This window comes from Ichthyophthirius multifiliis (genome assembly GCF_000220395.1).
Source record: "Ichthyophthirius multifiliis unplaced genomic scaffold scaff_1120509251324, whole genome shotgun sequence".
NCBI lineage: Eukaryota > Ciliophora > Oligohymenophorea > Hymenostomatida > Ichthyophthirius > Ichthyophthirius multifiliis.
The window spans coordinates 17070-36371 of NW_004085985.1; the positions used below are offsets into that span (position 1 = coordinate 17070).

Sequence of the window (19302 nt, forward strand, 5' to 3'; positions counted from 1 at the left end):
AATATATAAGAATGACATAGTAATATTTTTTTTGTTAAAAATTATAAAATAATAAACTGTATTGTTATTAAAAAAAATAAAAAAAAATTAGTTTAATTATATAGGGTGTTTAATCTAGTCAGAAGCATTCATACCCTCCATACACTGGTAACTTCAAGTATAAAACTATCGGTTTAAAACAGTGATGGACGATCATCGTGAAATGCAAAAGTATTCTATTCTAAAAAGAATAAAATACTAGAGATTTCAATGTCCCATTAAGGATAAGAGTGTTCTTTTAATCATCCTAGATTGAGTTGTTGTCTTCTTAGAAGACGCATATAGTAAGTAATTACTATAGAAATGATCCTGTAAAAGTACAGTCTTAAAAGATTTTTTTTAAAAAAAGATATATTAATATTTATATATGATATAGTTATTAAAAATAATGGGTTTATATATTTAATTTTATTAATATATATATTTTTATATATATTTTTTATATTAATTTATAAATGAAATCAATTAATATAAATTTATTTAAAATCTTTTTTTTTAATTTTTTTTTTATTTTTTTTTATTTTTTATGAATTTTCTTTCATGCTATTTTCATTATTGTTTAAATTTTTATTTTTTTACATCATATTATTTATTTATATTTATAATTAATCTTTTTTAAATTATTTTTTATCATTAGCCTTTTTCATTATATCATTATTTATATAATTTGAACGAATAGAATGTTTATATAGGAAATATATTTTTTTTTTTTTATGAATAATTTGGTTTTAATATAAGATTTTATTAGTATATATTTATTTTTCTGTTTCTGATAAATTATATTATTTTTTATTTTAAAAATTATTAATCTTTTTAAAAAATAAAAATAATACAAAATTAAATTATAAAAAATTTTTATTTATTAGAAATAATTTATATTTTAAAGCAAATATATTTTTTAAATATCTGGACTATTTTTAATAATAATATCGTTTAAATTTTAAATTTATTCTAAATATTTTATTAAAATCTTAATATATTAATTTTTAATATCAAAAAATTATATTTTTAATTTATATTTTACATAATAATTAATTTCTTTATTATTTTTTTAAAATAAATAATAGTATAAAACAAATATTTTGTTATTAAAAAAATATCAAATAAATACGTTTTATTAAAGATAATATTTTTTATTTTTTTATAATATTATATAATGAACAAAAAATTTATCTATATATATTTATTTTTTCGAAAGAAGAATTTAACGTACTTTAAGCTATTATTTCCTCATAATTATTTAATTTAGAACTTAAATATTTTCTTTTTAGCTTTTTATTGTATAAGAGACTAAAAAATATAATTTTAGAAATTAATTTCATATTTTTTCAATAAAATATATTTCTCTAGGATATATCTACATATTTTATTATTTAATTAAATTCTTTTATAGTTAATTTTTTAACTTAAAATATATAAATTATATTATTAATTAGGTTTTTACTAAAGCAAAATTATTTAAAAATAAATTTTTATTTATTAAAAACATATATCAAATTATTTTTTTATTAATTTAATTTAATATGTTTTTTTTTTTAATTTAAAAATACTTGTTAAATAGTTAAATAAATTATTAAAAAATACATATTTTAGTGATAATAAAGTATAAATTTAAATAAATATGATAAAGGCTAGTTTTAAATATTTAAATTAAATAAATAAAAAAAGGTTTAATATAATATATATTTATCTAATATTTTATTTAATAAAAAATCAATTGTTTTATATACAAATTATAATTAAAAAAATATATAAAAACAAAGATTATAAATTACTAATTTTTATTTATAAATTTAAAATATGAATTAGATTGAATATTTTTATTTCTTACAAAAGTTTTATAAAAATTAAAAAATAAAAAATATTGTCTTTATAATAAAATAAATAATTATTATTATTTTTTAATAAAAAAAAATTATATAAATATAAAAATATATTTTATATTTTTATATTTTATTATAATAATATATATATTTATAAATTTTATAATATTAAAGTGAAAAATAAAAATAGATATAAAATTATTATATATTAATATAATATATAAATCAATATATATATTATATGCAAATATAACATATTATATATATATATATATATATGTATAAAAACTAAATATATTTTTTAAAAACAAAATTAACTTTCTAAAAAACATTTTTATCAATATTTTTTTTTATTTTATTGTTGTAATAATTAAGCATAATTCTATTATTAAAACTATTATTATTATTAATAATAATTATTTTATTATTATTACTATTTTAATTATTAATAATTATTAGTGACTTAGTTTAATTATTAATATTATGTTTATTATTATTTCAATTACTAATATTATTATTGTAATTATTAAATATTTTGATTTGTATTATTTTATATATTGTTATTTTTTACTATTTATTAATTTTGATTTTAATTTAAATATTATTAATAATTTAATGCACTATTATTGTTATGATTATGAGTTTTATTTTTTTAATTTGAATTTTAATCTACAATATTATTAAGGTTGTTATTTTTATTAATTTAAATATATTAATTAGCCTTTTAATTTTTAATAATTCATCTTATTAAATTTGTTATTATTAAGCTTTTTAGAGATACTAAGCTTAAGAATATTATTAATATGTTTGGATAGGCTATTATTATTATTAAGATATATATTATTATTATTAAATTTAAGTTTATTTTTATAACAAAATTTAACCTTATTATTGTTATTATTACTATTATTATTATTACTTTATTATTATTATTATTATTATTATTATTATTATTTTTATTATTTTTATTATTATTACTACTATTACTATATATTTTTTATTTCATTATTATTATTTATATTATTATAATCCATTGATTATGTTTTATTTTATTTTTTATTAATAGTTTATTATTATTATTATTAATTTTAATTTATTATTTCTATATTATTATCTTACTTCTATTAAATATTATTATTTTTTTATTAATCATTTTCTAAATTACTATTAAGCCCTAATTATTCTAAATACTTAGCCTACCATTTTCTTCTTTATTCTTTTTTTCTTTCATTAATATCCGCATAAAGTGCTTCTCTGTATTTTTTTATCGAAAATTTTTCGTGATCATTTAATGGAATATCAATTGGTTTTTAACAAACAGTCTCTTCTATTGGATTATGAAATTCGGCTACATATTTATGTTCTAATGCTTGCTATGCTGTATACCTTTGCTTTGGATTAAAAGTGAGAAGTTTTTTTAACAAATCTAATTCTTCTTCTGTTGCGCCTTAGAAAAATTAATTGAAATTTTTCTTCCTTTAAACATTAATAGAATTTAAAATATTATGCGCCAAAGAACTTTCTATAGAATCAATGTCCTATATAGAAGGTTTTCCTGTTAATTCTAGTACTCTTTCTATTTGGTTTAGTGTGCTTACTCCTGGAAAGATACTTTTCCCGATTATAAGTTCACCTAATATACATCCTACAGACCACATATCGACAGATTTTGTATATTTAGTACTCCCAAGTAATATTTCAGGAGCTCTATACCATCTTGTGGCAACATATTCTGTTAAAACAGGAGGATCATCCTCTTCATTTGTTGCAACGGAGCGTGCAAGTCCAAAATCTGCAATTTTAACATGACATTCGCTATTTAAGAGAATGTTTGAAGGCTTTAAATCTCTATGGATTAAATCTCCTGAATGCATATATTTTAATGCTTTTAAAATTTAATACATGATATATTTTTTATGAATTTATTCGAGTATATCTGCTCGAATTACTGCATGTAGATCAGTTTCCATAAAATCAAAAACTAAATATATATCCTTATTATTTTCAGCTTTTATTATATTTAATAATTTAACTATATTATCATGTCCGTTTAATTCTTATAAAAACATAACCTATAAAATTTAATATTTATAAAACATTTTAAAATTAATAATATATTTTTAAATTAATTTAAAAAAAAATCAATTTATTAAAAAAAAAGAAAATATAAAAAAATAAAGAACATTTTTTTTTATGAAAAATTAAGTATATTTAAATAAAAATTGCAAAATAAAAAAAATGTGTATAAATATATATTTATAAATATATATACATATATATATAAATATATATATATTTATTTAAATTATCTATATTTTTTATTCATTTATATTTAATATTTTTTTACTTCTCGAAATGTTCTTTGAGCATCTGTTGGATTATGAAATGCATCAAATACTTTTTTTAAAGCTACAACTTGTTTTAATTTACGATCTATCGCTTTCCATACTATTCCGTATGCTCCTTTTCCTAATTTTTATATTATTTCGAATTTTCTTAATATATGAGGTTCGATTTCTTCACTCATTAATTTGACAATTTTTATGCTTTTTTTTTTTTTTTTTGTAAGTTTTAATAATTTTGTTTTAATATTTTTTTTTTATTTTTTTTTTCCTTTTTGATTATCTCTATATTTTTTTTATTATTTTATTAATATTAAATTTTTTATTAATTTTTGTATTATATTATTGTTATTATCTTTTTTTTCATTTTATATTAGTTATAAAATTGTTATTAAATTTCTTTGATATATCATTAAGATTTTTTAATAAAATTAAATAACTTAAAAAAGATATAAAGATTTACGTATAAATAGATTATCTGTTAAATTACGAATATTATAACTTTAACAATATTAAATTAAAAAGATTAATTTAAAAAAAGTTATATATTTATTTTATAAAATTTAAATAAAATATTGTTTTTTTAAAGATAGATTGTTTAATTAAAATTTATTAAAATGATATATAAATTTGAAATATTTATCTAAATTAAATTTTGATTTTGTAAAATAAATACAAGTTAATAATTTTATTTATTATTTATAAATATTACATTTTATAAAATATAATAAATACATTAAAATATAATTCAGAAAACATATTTTTATTAATAATATAATAAAATTTAAAATAACTAATTGCTTATTTTAAATTATAATATAATAACATTTTAAATTTTTGTTATTATTTATTTTAATAAGTGTATAATTAAAAAAAAAAATCTAATATAAACTTAAATTTTAACTTAATTTATTATTACTTTTAATAAAAAAATTAAATATATTAATGTAAAATATTAAAAACTTATTGATTATAAAAATATAAATTAATATTATTTATAAAAGTTTAATATAATTTATAAATAATTAAAGCATAATATTAATTAATAACAAAATATTATATATTAATAAAATATATTAAATTATAATATTATATTTATAATAAATATATAAATTTATGTAATGCATTAACTTTTTAAAAATAAATTATTATTATTAATATATATATATATATACAATTATTTTTATAAACAATTAACTTATAAAAATTATTAATAAATAATATATTATAAAAAAAAAATCTTTTATAATTAATAAAATAATTATATTAAATTAAAATTTATTATGTTTTTTAATAAATAAAATATAACTACAAATAAAAATATTAATAATAATAAATAATATAATATATAATTTAATAAATTAAAAAAATATATATACATATTTTTTATATAATAACAATAAAATATATTTTTTATTCAATTTAAATAAAAATTATTAAAAATATTTATTATATTTTTTAAAAATTTTAATATTTAATTTTATATAAGTTTATATAAACTGTAATTTAAATTAATTTTTTTACTAATAAAAATCATCATTTTTTAAGTTATTTATTGTTAAGAAACTTTATTTCGCGATATTTTTATTGAAATTTCAATTTTTATTTATTAATTAATTAATTTTTTTATAATATAAACATATTTAAAATATAATTATAATATTTTATATTTAATAACTACGTTTATTCAAAATTTAATGTTATCTTATAATTTAAATTCGCACATAATGTCAAATTTAAATTGTTGAGTGAAATAACGTCTTTTTAATTATTGAATTAATAGTATAATTTAAATATTATGATTATTTTATCGAATTTAAAATTATTTTTTTCAATAAAAACTATAAAATAAAAATAAAGGATTTAAAAAAAAAAATGAAATTAATATTTTTTTTCATAATATTTATTTAATTTACCTTATCTAGTATTATTATTTTAGAATGTCATTAAAAACTTAAGTTTATTAAAAAATTAGATACAATACATCCGGTATGTGCTATTATAGAAGGTACTTGTAATAATAAATAATGTAGAAAACAATTCAATAATAAATGGTTAGCATGCTAAGAATCTAATTCTCCTAAAACACTATTTTATGCATCAGGATTATGTAATAAATATGATGAATAGATTTAATTTTGTTAACCTAAATTAAGATAATAACAAGATTGCTAAAATTTTGAATAATATAATATATGTGCTATAAATATATAGGGAAACGAAATAGATTATAAAGATATTTGTTAAGCTTGTTCTAATCAAAATACATTATATTATAAACTAGGCTAATGTAAAAATTTTTGATTTTGACTTTTTTTATTACGAATAATTTAAATTTTTAAAAACCTTATTTTTTTTTTTAATCTTTTTTTTGGAATTTTATAAAAATAATGAATTTAATAAATTTTTTTTTAGTAAAAATAATAAAAATTAAATAAAAAAATAAAAAAATTATTAATATTATTATTTTTAAGTTTGAAAAAATAAAAGAAAAATTACATAAAAAACATTATAAATAAATTGAATGTATAAATGAAAAATAAAACAAAAAAAATATATATATTTTATATATATATATAAAAGTTTTTATTATAATATTGTTATTTTCATTAATAATCAGCAACAACCTGATTTTTTATCATCTTTTTTTTATGTTTAATCAGGATTTTTTAATTATGTTCCATATTATTATTGTTATTATTATTATCCTTAATTTTGTTATTAATATTAATTTTTGTTATCATTTTCATTATTTTAACCACCGCTTAATGCATATGATAGTTATTTGAAAAAAGTTCCTATATTTTAACCTGATTTTGCTGAAACTTCCTAAACATTCAAACCAAATTATTTTAAAACTTATGTAGCTTCTGTAGTAGAAACTTTTCTATATATATATATATATATATTATTTTTATTTTATTAAAAAATATAATTTTGTAAACCTATCTTCTAAATCTGATTTATTTCCTAAAACAAAAATTAAAGCGTCATTTCCTCTTTCTTCTTTAACTTCTTCTATCCATTTACTTAAATTATTAAATGAAGATTAATCTTTTTATTTTTTTAAATAAAAAAATAATTAAAAATAATAAAAATAATAAATAAAAACTCGTATAACTTCGTATACTATTATTGCTGCATTAGAATCTCTAATATAACTTGGAATTAAACTTTTAAAACGTTCCTATCCGGCAGTATCCCATAATTAAAGTCTTAATGTTTTATTTTCTAATGAAATTGTTTTGCATATAAAATCTATTCCAACTGTTGGCTTTATTTATTTTATTTTATTTTTTATTTTTTTGTTATTAAAATTAAAACCTATTCACTTCCTGTAAAATTATCGTATATGAAACGATTTATTATTGATGTTTTTCCAACTGATTAATCACCTAAAAATACGATTTTATATTTTACTACTGGACCTGTTGATACACTTTATTACATTTTAATTTATATTTATATATATTTTTTAACTTTTATTTAATTATTTATATTAATAATTAATTTTTTTTATATTTTTTTTATTATAAAAATTTAAATTTTTAACTTTTAAAAATAATATATTATATTTCTTTAATTTGTTAATATTTTTATTATATATATTTTTTTTTATTTAAAATTTAAATATTATTTTATTTATTTACATAATTAAACAATTTTTTATTAAAAAATAATATTTTGTTTATTTTTTATTTCCAAAAAATATAAATGTAAATTTATATTATTTATTTATTTTATTTTAATAATATTTTTTTTTTCTCTATAATAATTATAATAAGAAGATACTTTTTTTGGGAAAAAATATGGGACATATATAAATATTTAATTTAATTTAAAATATTATAAAATATATTAATTGATTAATATTAAAAATTTAATGATTTATAAAATGAAATTAATAAACAAATATTATATGAAATATGTGTATTAGAGGTTATTTTTAATCCTTCAACATTAAAATTTATAAGAAGAAGAAGAAATTATAATAATATTTAATAAAAAAATAATATTATTTTTATATATATTTAAATGCAATATAAAATAAAATATTTAATGCCATAATTAAAAAAATATCTAAAAATTCTTAAAAAAATAAAAAATAAAATAAAATAAAAAAATACTAGAGAATTAAAATTATAAAAAAATTAAAAATATAAATATAAATATAATATTTAAAAAAATAAGAAATAAAAAAAAATGGCTATATAGTCTAAAATATTACCAAAAAACGATGAATTATGGATCAATTTATCAAAAGATTTCATAAACTTTTTCTTTAAAAATAAATAAAGATAAGTATGAAAGAAAAAATAATAATAATATATATATATATAGAATTATAAATAAAAAAATATTAAAAAAATAATTAAAAGGCAATATCAATATCTGCAATTCTAGCAATTTTAGCATTATTAAAAGCTTTAAAATCATCAAGAAGTGCTGAAATCGACAAGGAAGTATAAAGAGAGAAAAACCTAAAAAAATCCGGAAAAGGTAATGTAGATTTAATATTTTTAAAGAGAATACAAGAACTATTGAAAATAGTGATTCCTTCATTGAAAAATGCGGCAGTTAAAGACATAGTAATTCTCACAATATTTTTAATATTAAGGACATACTTATCCATATACATAGCCAGTGCAAATGGTTTAATTGTAAAAGCAATAATAAAATTAGATTTCTAATTATTTGTTAAAAGAGTAAAAAAAATAAAAAAAATATTAAAAATAAATAAATAAAAAAATAAAAAAGATTATTTAATTATGCCTAATAGCCGTACCAGCCTCTTTTGTAAATTCCTATTTAGAATTTTTAAATAAAAGACTAGCGATACATTTCCGTACTGAATTAACGAAAGATTTATGCGGTTTATATTTAAAAGGGATGACAAATTACCAATTGACAAACTTAGACTAAAGAGTTGTAAATCCAGACTAGAGATTAACATCTGATATAGAAAAATGGGCAAATTCATTATCTGTAATTTACTCGAATTTCACAAAACCAGTTTTAGACATATTTTTGTTTTCCAAAAAACTCTCTGAATTAGTAGGTTATAGAGGTCCTTTGATAGTCATTTTATGGTATTTACTATCCGGAACTGTAATTAAGTTTGTATCTCCCCCTTTCGGTAAATTAACAGCCATAGCTTAAAGAAACGAGGGTGAATATAGACATTGTTATACTGATTTAGTCCATCATTGTGAAGAAGTAGCCTTTTATAAGGGTAATTAGTGGGAAAAAGAACGTGTAGGAAATTCATTTAAAAAGCTTATTAAACACTAGGAAAACTTAATGACTAAAAGACTATATATGGGTACTTTTGACTCCATGTTAGTAAAATATGGGGCTGTAATGGTAGGTTATGCGGTTTTAGGGTTGCCTGTATTTGGACCAGGATCATAGGAGTATTTAAAGAGTATAGGAAATGATCCGTCTACCATAACTAGAGATTATGTAAGAAACTCTTCGCTTTTAATTAATTTAGCAAAAGCTATTGGAAGATTAGTTATTTCTTATAAGGAAATTTAAGAGTTGGCAGGATATACGACTGTTGTGAGTGAAATTAGAGATGTTTTATTAGATTTGTAAAATGGATAGTATTAGAGGAAATTAGTTGATTCAGCTAAAGAATTCGGATTTAAAGATACTTAAAAACCTTAAATGGTTAATATTAGTACTGGAAATGTAAAAAATAAAAAATATAATAAAAAAATATTTTTTTATAAAAAAACAAAAATAGCTTCATGAAAGTTAAGATTGTATAATATTTGACAAGGTACCTATTATTACCCCTAATGGTGAGAAATTATCAAAATAAATATCTTTATTAATTAAACATGGGGAAAATGTAATAGTTACTGGTCCTAATGGATGTGGTAAATCATCACTTTTTAGAATTTTAGGAGGACTATGGCCTATATTTGCTGGGTCTTTAACTAGTCCTTAATTGTAAGATTTGTTTTATATACCTTAGAAAGCTTATTTACCTTCAGGAACATTAAGAGATTAAATTATTTATCCAGATACTAAATTAAATATGTTAAGAAAAAAAATATCTGATGAAAAATTAAAAGAATTTTTAAGACATGTAAATCTTGAATATATAGTAAATAGAGAACCTAATTAGTTTGATACTGAAGGAGATTGGTATGATAAACTTTCTGGTGGTGAAAAATAAAGAATTTCTATGGCAAGAATGTTTTATCATAAACCTAAATTTGCAATATTAGGTATAATAAAATATAATTTAATATATATATAAAATATATATATGTATATATTAATTAAATATATATAAATATATTTTTTATTTATTTATTTATTTTTATATATATATATTTTTATTTAAATTTATTTATATGTTTTTATTTTTTATATATATTTATTTTAAGATGAATGTACTAGTGCTGTTAGTATGGATGTTGAACATTAATTATATGATTATTGTAGAATTAATAATATTACTTTATTTACTATTTCTCATAGAGTTGAATAATTAAAAAAATTCCATGATTTTATTTTAAGGTTTGATGGAGAAACTAATTGGAAATATGAAAAAATTAATCATTGATTATTTATAGATTTTTATAATATAATTATATAATTTCTGGTTTTTTTTATTTATATTTTTATTTTTAAGAGGAATTTTTAGAACTTTTCTTTTTAAAATAAATAACTATTTATAATTATTTTATTATATTCTTAAATTATAAACTATTTTATTTTATTTTGATATTATTTTACTTATTTCTTTAAACTTATTTAAAAATACTTTTTTTTATTATGATTATTAAAAATTGAAATCAAATGTTAATTAAGGTTATTGATAAAAGATTTAGATATTTTATTATAATAAGAAGAATAAAAAGCTAATTTTATTTTAAAAGATCTATAAAAAGTATAAAAAATCATATAACATAAGAAATAAAACAATCGATAAATTGAATAATAAAAATTTTATATGAAAAAATTGATTTTTTAAAAATTTTTGTTCAAAATATACAGTTAATATAGTTTATTAGGATATTATATAGTTTAAAATTTAATATTTTAAAAATAGAGATATTAATATATATTTAAGTTTAATTTAAAGTTTTTTTAATTAATAATAAAAAATCTTTTTTAATATGATTTTAAAATATTATAAGTCTCCCAATTATATAAATATTAAATTAAACAAATATCTCCAGGAATTATTTTTTATATATAAAAAGTATTATTGTCAATTAGATTAAGTGAATAAAATGTATCAAAATCATTTTTTTATAATCTAAAAAAAAAGAAATTTCAATTAATTTATTTTATAAAGTTGATGTAAAAACATTATGAAAATAATAAGCTAACCATAAAATATAATGATATTAATAGTTAATTATTCTAGAAGGTCGGAAATAAAAACTAGTAAAAATAATCATTTTTTTATATTTACATTCATACTTATATCAAACAATGGCATCTAGAAAACAGGATTAGATAATAACTAGTATATTAAAGAGTAAAAATATAAAAAAAATAATAATATATAAAATATAAAAATTATTAATATGGGAAAAATAATAATAAAAAAAAAAGTAATTCTATACTAATATATATATTATTTTAAATATTAAATAATAATCAAATATAAAAAAACTTAATATGATAAAATATAAATATTTAAATATAAAATTATTTATTATATACATTATATTTAAATTTATAAATCTAAAATATAAGTTTATATTATTCATAAAATTAAATATAAATAAAATATATAAGAATACTAAAATTTTTTTTTATTGAAAAAATAAAGAAATTATAATGTATAAATTTAATAAATATTTATATATATATATATATATAAATATATATATTATTACATTTATTTTTTTATGCGTATATTTTTTATTTATGATATATATTAATTTAAATAATTTATTGTAAAAGATATTTTATAATTTATATTTTTATACATTCGTGTGATAAAATAAAAAAATTTTTTATACTGCTTATTATATTATTATAATTTTATTTCTTTTATTTTATATTTTTATATTAAATAGATAAATCATAATTCTTTAACTTTTAGTTTTTAATATTTATACTAAATGCTTTTTATTAAATTTATCATTTATTTTAAGTAAATTATTTCTTTTTATACGAATACCTTATATAAATATCTAATATACACTCTTTTATAGTTAAAAGCTATATGTTTAATCTCTCTATTAACCAAATTCATTTTAAACTTAATAAAATCTGAAGGTAAATGTATGGTTCTTTTTTGACATTAGTTTATTGTTTATGAGTATATTTAATCAGTAAATATATTTTTTAAAATAATTTATTATTATTATTTATTTTTTTGAAAAAATTCACCACGTTTTTGTTGTGTTTTTTTAAAAAAAACTTTAAAGATATATTTTAAAAAATATTAAAAAATAATATATATATTTTTAATTAATATATTTTCTTTAATGAAATTTTATATAAATTTTTGAATTATACTAATTAGTTAAGTTTGATATAGTATTAATCTTTTTTTATTTATAAATTATTTAATTTAATTTTAATTTTATGTATTTATATCTATATCTTTATTAACTCAAACTATAAAAAAAAAAAAATTATTGATATAATTATTTTTATTATTATTATTATTATAATTATTATTATTATTATTATTATTATTAATTTTAGTTTTTTTTCTTTTCTTTTTATTTTTTTTTTTTTACTTTATTTTATTTTTTTTCTTTTATATAATTTTTAGTAGATATAAATATCCTATACTATTTTTATTTTTATTATATTTTTTTGTATATTTAATTATATTTTTTTTATATATAATATATTTATTAAATATTTTTTAAGATTTTAAATAAAAAAATTAAAAAAAAATATTATTATAATTATATATATATATATATATATATTTTATTTAGATATAAAAATATATAAAAAAAATATATAATTAATAAATTTAATATAAATGAAAATTAAATATAAAGTAAAATGTCAGTTTGTAATAGCTTCTAAATTTTATATTTATTCTTATTATAATTCATTTATATTATCCAATATTTATTTTTCTTCCATCTAATGTTCTTAATGTTTTTCTTATTATTTTTATTCATCATCTTCTCCTTCAACTTCTTAAATTTCCTCTTTATTTTATCCATCTATTTAATAAAATTTAAAAAAGACATAATAATAATTAAACAAAATTAAAATAAAATACTTGGTGTTTATTCTTTAGAACCTTAATTATATAGGAAAAGCTTATGCTTTATCAAATTATTACTATCTGAAAGTTAATCTTATTCTAAAGACCCTGTTGTATAATACACAAGACTAGATTTTTTCCTTTAAACTATATCCTAATTGTTCTTTTCAAAATTTGTAATAATTGTATCTTAATTAACGAAAGAGGATATGTCCTAATCATTATTACTATTAATTAAATAAGGTATTCTTAAAGGTTTAATATACATAGTCTATACTTTTTCCCTTAATTAATCTATATCTTCAATTTAATTTAGTGATTTTATATTATCTATAGAGGGTATTTTTTTTATTTTCTAAACATGGAAATATTAATGTTGTAAACATTAGGAAGCTTAGATTCTTTTGGAAGGATCTTTTTCAAGCATTTATTATAGTAAATCTTTTGCGCTTATAGATAGGTTATCATATTCTTTTTTGTCAAAATCTATTTCACACAATTTGTTTTTTTGTAATACATCGTTAAATTTATTGCCTGTAAATACTGCTCTTCCTGTTAATAATATGTGAAAAATTACTCCAGCTGAAAAAATATCACATACTGTAGAATATTTTGATGTCTTATCTACTAAATTAGCTATTTCTGGTGCTACGAATCCAGGTGTACCACATTTAGGAAATAAATAAGGGTATTCATCGCAAAAATTACCTAAACCAAAGTCGACAATTTTTAAATATTATTATTAGTCTTTTTTTAAATATAGAATATTTTCAAGTTTTAAATCTCTATGCATTATTTTTTTAGAAGAAATATAATTTAAACCTTCTAATATCATTTTCATAATTTACATAATTTCAATATCCTAATATGGAATTTAAGAATGTTTTTTAACATCTTCATATAAAGAGGTACAATTTTCAATGATCTCCATTACAAAATAAAATGTATTTTCACCTTCAAATGTTTCATATAATTTTATTATATTTGGATTATCACATATATTTCGCATTACTTTCAATTCATTATATAACGATAGCTATTATAAATATAAAAAATAAATATAGCATTGTATTATATAAATATTGTATATTTTATATGATTTTTAGTATTAAATAATATTATAAATGAAAAATAAAAAAATATATATTTTATAAATCTTTTTTAGATATTAAGATATATTTATATAAAAATAAAGAAATGATAAAAAAAAATATATATATATATATTTATATATATAAATTTAAATATATATTTTATATATTATATATTATTTATATAATTTTAATTTTTTTTTTCATTTTATTAAAATCATAGTTTTATTTTTAATTTATATATATAAATTATTTTTTATTTTTATTTTAAATTAATTTAAATTAAATATTTAGATATTTTATATTTTTTTTTTTAAAATATAAAATTTACCATTCCTCTATCTGTTTCTTATAATTTATTTTTTTCAAAACATTTTACTGCAAATTTTTTTTATGTCATTCTTTATCTAGCTGAATAAACCTTATATTAAATTTATTATACAAAATAAAAATTATATTTATATAATATTTTTTTTATATATATATTATATAATTAATAAAATGTTTATAAATATAATTATTATTTAAATATAATTATATTTTTTATTTTTATATTTTTGATTATATAGAAATATTTTGTATTTGTAAGATATATGTATTTATAAATATTACAAATTATAAATTATTATATTTTTTTTGAATATATTTTTGTACTAAATTATTTATAATATATTAATTATAATTCTATATATATATTTATTTTTTATTTATTCATATATCTTACTATTTTATATATTATATAATTTTTTTTATTCTATTGTTTAATATTTTTTTTATTAATTTACTCTTGCGTAATTACCTTTTCCTATTAAAGCAATTATTTCATATTCATCCTAAAATTTTGCTTAGAAAATTTTTTAACTAAAAATTCCTTTTAATGTCGTTAAAACTATATTTTCTGCCAAATATTTGTATTAATTTTTCCCTACTACTAATATAAAACCTCTTAAAACATATGGCATTTATTATTTATCGTAAATCCAAATTACTTTACTATTTGGCTTTAACTCAATAACTTTATCAGGAGTTTTTTTATATGGTTCCTTTTTTTTAAAAAAAAAATAGATATATTAAAATATATATTTTTATTTTAAATCCTTACATTACAAATTATAAAAAATTCGTTTAACATATAAGAATATTTTATTTTGTTTGTAAGTAATTTTTTTTATTTTATTATCCTGCATTCGAAATTGCATTTACTATAATCTAAACTTCCATTTATCATATATTAATTAATATCAATTTTACTGGGAAACACTATAAACCCATCTGTTTATGTGGCTGTATAACCGATTCGGGTTTCTGTTTCTGTTTCTGTTTAATTCATTTTTTTTTTTTTTTTTTTGAAAATTAGTTTTTTTAATATTTTATAGAAATAAATATTTTTTTTGATGGTATTTTAAATAATTATATCAATTAATTATTTTTTTATAATAATAATAATAATACTTTAGTTAAGCTTGTAAATATAATATTTGTGTTAAAATATTACTTATTAAAATTAAGATATTTTTTTAAATTAAATAAAAATATATATGTAATTTGAGGATAATAAATTTAAAAAAAATTCTATGATTATAATACATTAATAAATTGATTTAATTTTTTTAATGAATATAAAAATTATAATATATATTTTTAAAAAAATAAAATAGATTAATATTATTATTAAATAAAAAAAATGTAATAAATAATTCAATTATTATTTGTATTTTTTTTATTGTTAATAATTTATTTAACTTAATTTTATTATTTTTTTCTATCATTTAGAATTTCGTTAAGCAAATTCGAAAGTTTTGTATTATTATTATTTTAAATTTATTATTATTATTATTATTATGATTATTATTATGATTATAATTATTATTATTATATTTATTAATTTTATTATTAATATTTTTCTTTTTTTTAATTTTTTTTTGTTACATTAGATTATTCATTTAATTTTTTTTCCTTATTTTCTTATATTGTATTATTTTAAGATAAATTATTTATATTTTTATTTTATTATTGTTTTTTTAATTATTGAGATTCAATAAATTTTAAATTATCATACTTTATATTATTTATAAACATATATTATCTTAATTATTAAATTTATAAACTCAATTTATCACTTTAGATTTACATTTAATTTATAATTTCATCATCTGTCTTATTAAATTAATTAATTTAAACAAAAATTACAAAATTAAACATTTTTTTTACACTTTGAAACTTTTTTAATTCACATATATTATTATTTATTTATTATAAAACTTTATTTGTTTCTTTATTTAGTTAAACATTATTCTTAATAATATATTTTTATTTTATTTTATTTTTTATTTTTTTTACTAATTTTGGAGAAGACATTGAATTTTTAATATTATATAAAAAAAAAAAAAAAAACTAATAATTTAAAAAAAAAAATATTTAAAAATAATTAATTATAATATTTATATCATTTATATTTATATATTATAGAAAAAAAATTAATAATTTTACGTATTTTTATAATAATTAATTTAATTTTTTTTTTATCTTTATTTTTTTCATATTTTCTAAAAAAAAATCTCCCTTTATTTTTTATCTAATACCTAAAATCCATTATAAGCAATTTAAATATCACTTAAAAACGCAAATTAAATCTAATTTTTTTATTATTGTACAAAAACGTCTAAAAAAGCCTAAATTTAATCGATATCTTACTTTTAATCTACTAACAAACAGATAGCATCATATCCACCAGCTCCCGGGCACACTGCATAATACACAAATTGAAAAAAATCTAAAATTTAATCAAGAAAATGTGAAAAAAGGTCTGGTTCGGTATCTACATTAACCATTTATCCTAAATTTTTGAACATTTTCCTATATTAAATATTTATTGATTTAAATTCATTTTTAAACTGAGAAATAGATGTATTTTCCTTGTTTATTTTATCAAAAAGTTAACTAATTTAATTCACAAATTGGTTATTTTAAGTAAAAAATTAATTCGCAAATTCTTAGTTTTATTTAAGAAAAAGACTTATTTTTCCAGCCAAAATTCTAGTGTCAGATCCTATTTAAAAATCAATCATTATGATTTTTAATTATTATGGAATTTAAAATTTTTTGAAATTCAGTGTGTATATTTCACTGTTTTAGTCTATTTTTTTTCCATATTTTTTATATATTTATGTTCCATATATACTAGTGGATATATCAAAGCCACTTCCGATTTTTTTTGGGCTAAATTATTAGCTTTTTGGGCTAAATAATGAAGTTTTGAAGTAAATAAATCATTATTTTCGCAAAAATTTTCATGTTTAAGCAATAAAATTCCCAAAATGGAAACTAAAAGACATGCACTGGAACCTAAACCGGTTTTAGAAGAAGGTTTTTATGAAAAAAATTGAAATTTTTTGGAGTTATTTTATTATAATGTGAAGAATTTATTGTCGTGGTAAATATTTATTTATATATTTTCTTCGAATATTAAGTTTTCGTCCAATATTATTTATACTATTGCATTTAAAAATATATTAACATCATTTTATTATATATAAGTGTATTTTTTTAAGCAAAATCTAATATATAATCCCAATTTTAATTCAATTAATGAGATTTGAAAATTAACTTTTTTAATTTTTATCTAAACATTGTTAGGAATCAAAAATATCGATTGGTTATATATATGTATAGTAATTTTAATCTAAACTTATTGAAATTCCTTCACAGTTATCAGATAAAATTGCATAACCGCCCATTATTAATACTTTTGAAGGACATGAACATATTGTATTATTTTACATGTTATTTTAATTAAAAAAAAGATATATTTTATATAAAAATGAATATAAATAAGTTTTTATTTAAATAAATATTTAAGAAATATATAATATTTTACGAATATACATGGATATATATATATAATATTAATAAGATTTTTTTTTATTTATAATTAATAAATTAAATAAATTTATTTAATATATTTTATTATTAAATTTTAATTTTTTTTAATAATAATAAATTATAAAAAATGAAATAAAAAATATTGATTTTTTTATATTTTTTATTTTATGATTAGAATAAAATATAACTAAATTAAAATTAATATGAGTAAAATCGTTAAAAATAAATAATTATTTTATTTTATTTTAATTTATTTATGATTTTATAACAAAAAAATAGTTTAAATTGATTAAAAATAAATATATACTATTAAAACAATAAAAATTTATTAATATAAATAAAAAAATTAAAATTATCAATAATTATTAATTATAACAAATATAAACTCATAAAATTATATTATTAAAAAAAATGGAAGATAAAGACTAAAAAAAATATAATTTAAATAGCTTATACACATCTCCAATTAAAAAACATTAAGGAGAAGAATAATCTATAGATTCGAACATACAATTAAATTATTAATCATCATTAAAAAACTCTATTGAAAATACACAAAATACGAATTATTAAACAAAATATACAATTAATTCACAAAAATCTAATAGATAAAGTAATTATAAATTAAATAATTCAATAGATTATTAATCTAACAATAATTATATAATTTAATTAACATAATAATCATCTATAAATAATATTTAATAAGAAAAAATAAATGAAAAATAAATAAGTAGAGTAAAAGATTAATATTAATAAATTTTTTAAAAAGATAATCTTTTGTTAAAAATTGAAAATATAAAAACAGAAATAAAAGTAAATATATAAATAGATATAGATATAGATATAAAAAAATATATATAAATATATATATATAAATATATATATATATATATATATAATATATTATTATT

The 19302-nt window shown here is 14.7% G+C and overlaps 5 protein-coding genes across 5 annotated transcripts, besides 61 other annotated features; 1 reads left to right on the top strand and 4 right to left on the bottom strand. All coding sequences in view use genetic code 6, as the record gives it.

Moving 5' to 3' along the window:
• Nucleotides 1-4389, bottom strand: IMG5_182010 (mitogen-activated protein kinase 2, putative; the record flags this gene model as incomplete). The annotated part of the gene is made up of 3 exons (XM_004027451.1): nucleotides 1-348; nucleotides 3028-3934; nucleotides 4210-4389. The coding sequence occupies 3 exons, from the start codon at nucleotides 4387-4389 to the stop codon at nucleotides 119-121; spliced, it is 1317 nt and encodes a 438-aa protein (XP_004027500.1). The 3' UTR covers nucleotides 1-118.
• Nucleotides 435-477: a microsatellite.
• Nucleotides 454-484: a microsatellite.
• Nucleotides 455-484: a microsatellite.
• Nucleotides 528-565: a microsatellite.
• Nucleotides 528-574: a microsatellite.
• Nucleotides 2065-2146: a microsatellite.
• Nucleotides 2078-2135: a microsatellite.
• Nucleotides 2246-2320: a microsatellite.
• Nucleotides 2258-2391: a microsatellite.
• Nucleotides 2300-2390: a microsatellite.
• Nucleotides 2351-2397: a microsatellite.
• Nucleotides 2484-2842, bottom strand: IMG5_182020 (hypothetical protein; the record flags this gene model as incomplete). Its single annotated transcript, XM_004027450.1, has 1 exon — nucleotides 2484-2842. A coding segment is annotated over one exon (359 nt), but the record flags the coding sequence as incomplete, so codon positions are not given.
• Nucleotides 2701-2762: a microsatellite.
• Nucleotides 2748-2976: a microsatellite.
• Nucleotides 3943-3992: a microsatellite.
• Nucleotides 4106-4157: a microsatellite.
• Nucleotides 4106-4158: a microsatellite.
• Nucleotides 4106-4162: a microsatellite.
• Nucleotides 4111-4183: a microsatellite.
• Nucleotides 4115-4155: a microsatellite.
• Nucleotides 4390-4430: 41 nt separating the features above from the next.
• Nucleotides 4431-4464: a microsatellite.
• A 722-nt stretch (nucleotides 4465-5186) lies between these two features.
• Nucleotides 5187-5233: a microsatellite.
• A 5-nt stretch (nucleotides 5234-5238) lies between these two features.
• Nucleotides 5239-5288: a microsatellite.
• Nucleotides 5257-5319: a microsatellite.
• A 176-nt stretch (nucleotides 5320-5495) lies between these two features.
• Nucleotides 5496-5551: a microsatellite.
• Nucleotides 5552-6820: 1269 nt separating this feature from the next.
• Nucleotides 6821-7654, bottom strand: IMG5_182030 (rab6-family small gtpase, putative; the record flags this gene model as incomplete). The annotated part of the gene is made up of 3 exons (XM_004027452.1): nucleotides 6821-7091; nucleotides 7150-7478; nucleotides 7529-7654. The coding sequence occupies 3 exons, from the start codon at nucleotides 7652-7654 to the stop codon at nucleotides 6821-6823; spliced, it is 726 nt and encodes a 241-aa protein (XP_004027501.1).
• Nucleotides 7273-7309: a microsatellite.
• Nucleotides 7274-7315: a microsatellite.
• Nucleotides 7654-7700: a microsatellite.
• Nucleotides 7701-7811: 111 nt separating this feature from the next.
• Nucleotides 7812-7875: a microsatellite.
• Nucleotides 7876-8231: 356 nt separating this feature from the next.
• Nucleotides 8232-8289: a microsatellite.
• A 5-nt stretch (nucleotides 8290-8294) lies between these two features.
• Nucleotides 8295-8407: a microsatellite.
• Nucleotides 8337-8392: a microsatellite.
• Nucleotides 8408-8508: 101 nt separating the features above from the next.
• Nucleotides 8509-10784, top strand: IMG5_182040 (hypothetical protein; the record flags this gene model as incomplete). Its single annotated transcript, XM_004027453.1, has 4 exons — nucleotides 8509-8910; nucleotides 8963-9898; nucleotides 9954-10443; nucleotides 10606-10784. The coding sequence occupies 4 exons, from the start codon at nucleotides 8509-8511 to the stop codon at nucleotides 10782-10784; spliced, it is 2007 nt and encodes a 668-aa protein (XP_004027502.1).
• Nucleotides 8550-8582: a microsatellite.
• Nucleotides 8912-8961: a microsatellite.
• Nucleotides 8914-8961: a microsatellite.
• Nucleotides 10444-10516: a microsatellite.
• Nucleotides 10445-10517: a microsatellite.
• Nucleotides 10478-10599: a microsatellite.
• Nucleotides 10505-10572: a microsatellite.
• Nucleotides 10785-11624: 840 nt separating the features above from the next.
• Nucleotides 11625-15651, bottom strand: IMG5_182050 (protein kinase domain protein; the record flags this gene model as incomplete). Its single annotated transcript, XM_004027454.1, has 6 exons — nucleotides 15609-15651; nucleotides 15292-15549; nucleotides 14838-14927; nucleotides 13993-14451; nucleotides 11897-11917; nucleotides 11625-11693 (listed from the first exon to the last, which is right to left on the bottom strand). Exons 1-6 carry the CDS (start codon nucleotides 15636-15638, stop codon nucleotides 11625-11627), a joined length of 927 nt encoding a protein of 308 aa, XP_004027503.1. The 5' UTR covers nucleotides 15639-15651.
• Nucleotides 12031-12066: a microsatellite.
• Nucleotides 12590-12636: a microsatellite.
• Nucleotides 12831-12885: a microsatellite.
• Nucleotides 12880-12959: a microsatellite.
• Nucleotides 12887-12951: a microsatellite.
• Nucleotides 12918-12960: a microsatellite.
• Nucleotides 12985-13035: a microsatellite.
• Nucleotides 12996-13046: a microsatellite.
• Nucleotides 13139-13163: a microsatellite.
• Nucleotides 14626-14693: a microsatellite.
• Nucleotides 14627-14693: a microsatellite.
• Nucleotides 14629-14697: a microsatellite.
• Nucleotides 14732-14790: a microsatellite.
• Nucleotides 15015-15048: a microsatellite.
• A 483-nt stretch (nucleotides 15652-16134) lies between the features above and the next one.
• Nucleotides 16135-16192: a microsatellite.
• A 116-nt stretch (nucleotides 16193-16308) lies between these two features.
• Nucleotides 16309-16407: a microsatellite.
• Nucleotides 16408-16813: 406 nt separating this feature from the next.
• Nucleotides 16814-16845: a microsatellite.
• Nucleotides 16846-16891: 46 nt separating this feature from the next.
• Nucleotides 16892-16931: a microsatellite.
• Nucleotides 16932-17717: 786 nt separating this feature from the next.
• Nucleotides 17718-17763: a microsatellite.
• A 1445-nt stretch (nucleotides 17764-19208) lies between these two features.
• Nucleotides 19209-19302: part of a microsatellite that runs on past the window's edge.
• Nucleotides 19243-19302: part of a microsatellite that runs on past the window's edge.
• Nucleotides 19267-19302: part of a microsatellite that runs on past the window's edge.
• Nucleotides 19291-19302: part of a microsatellite that runs on past the window's edge.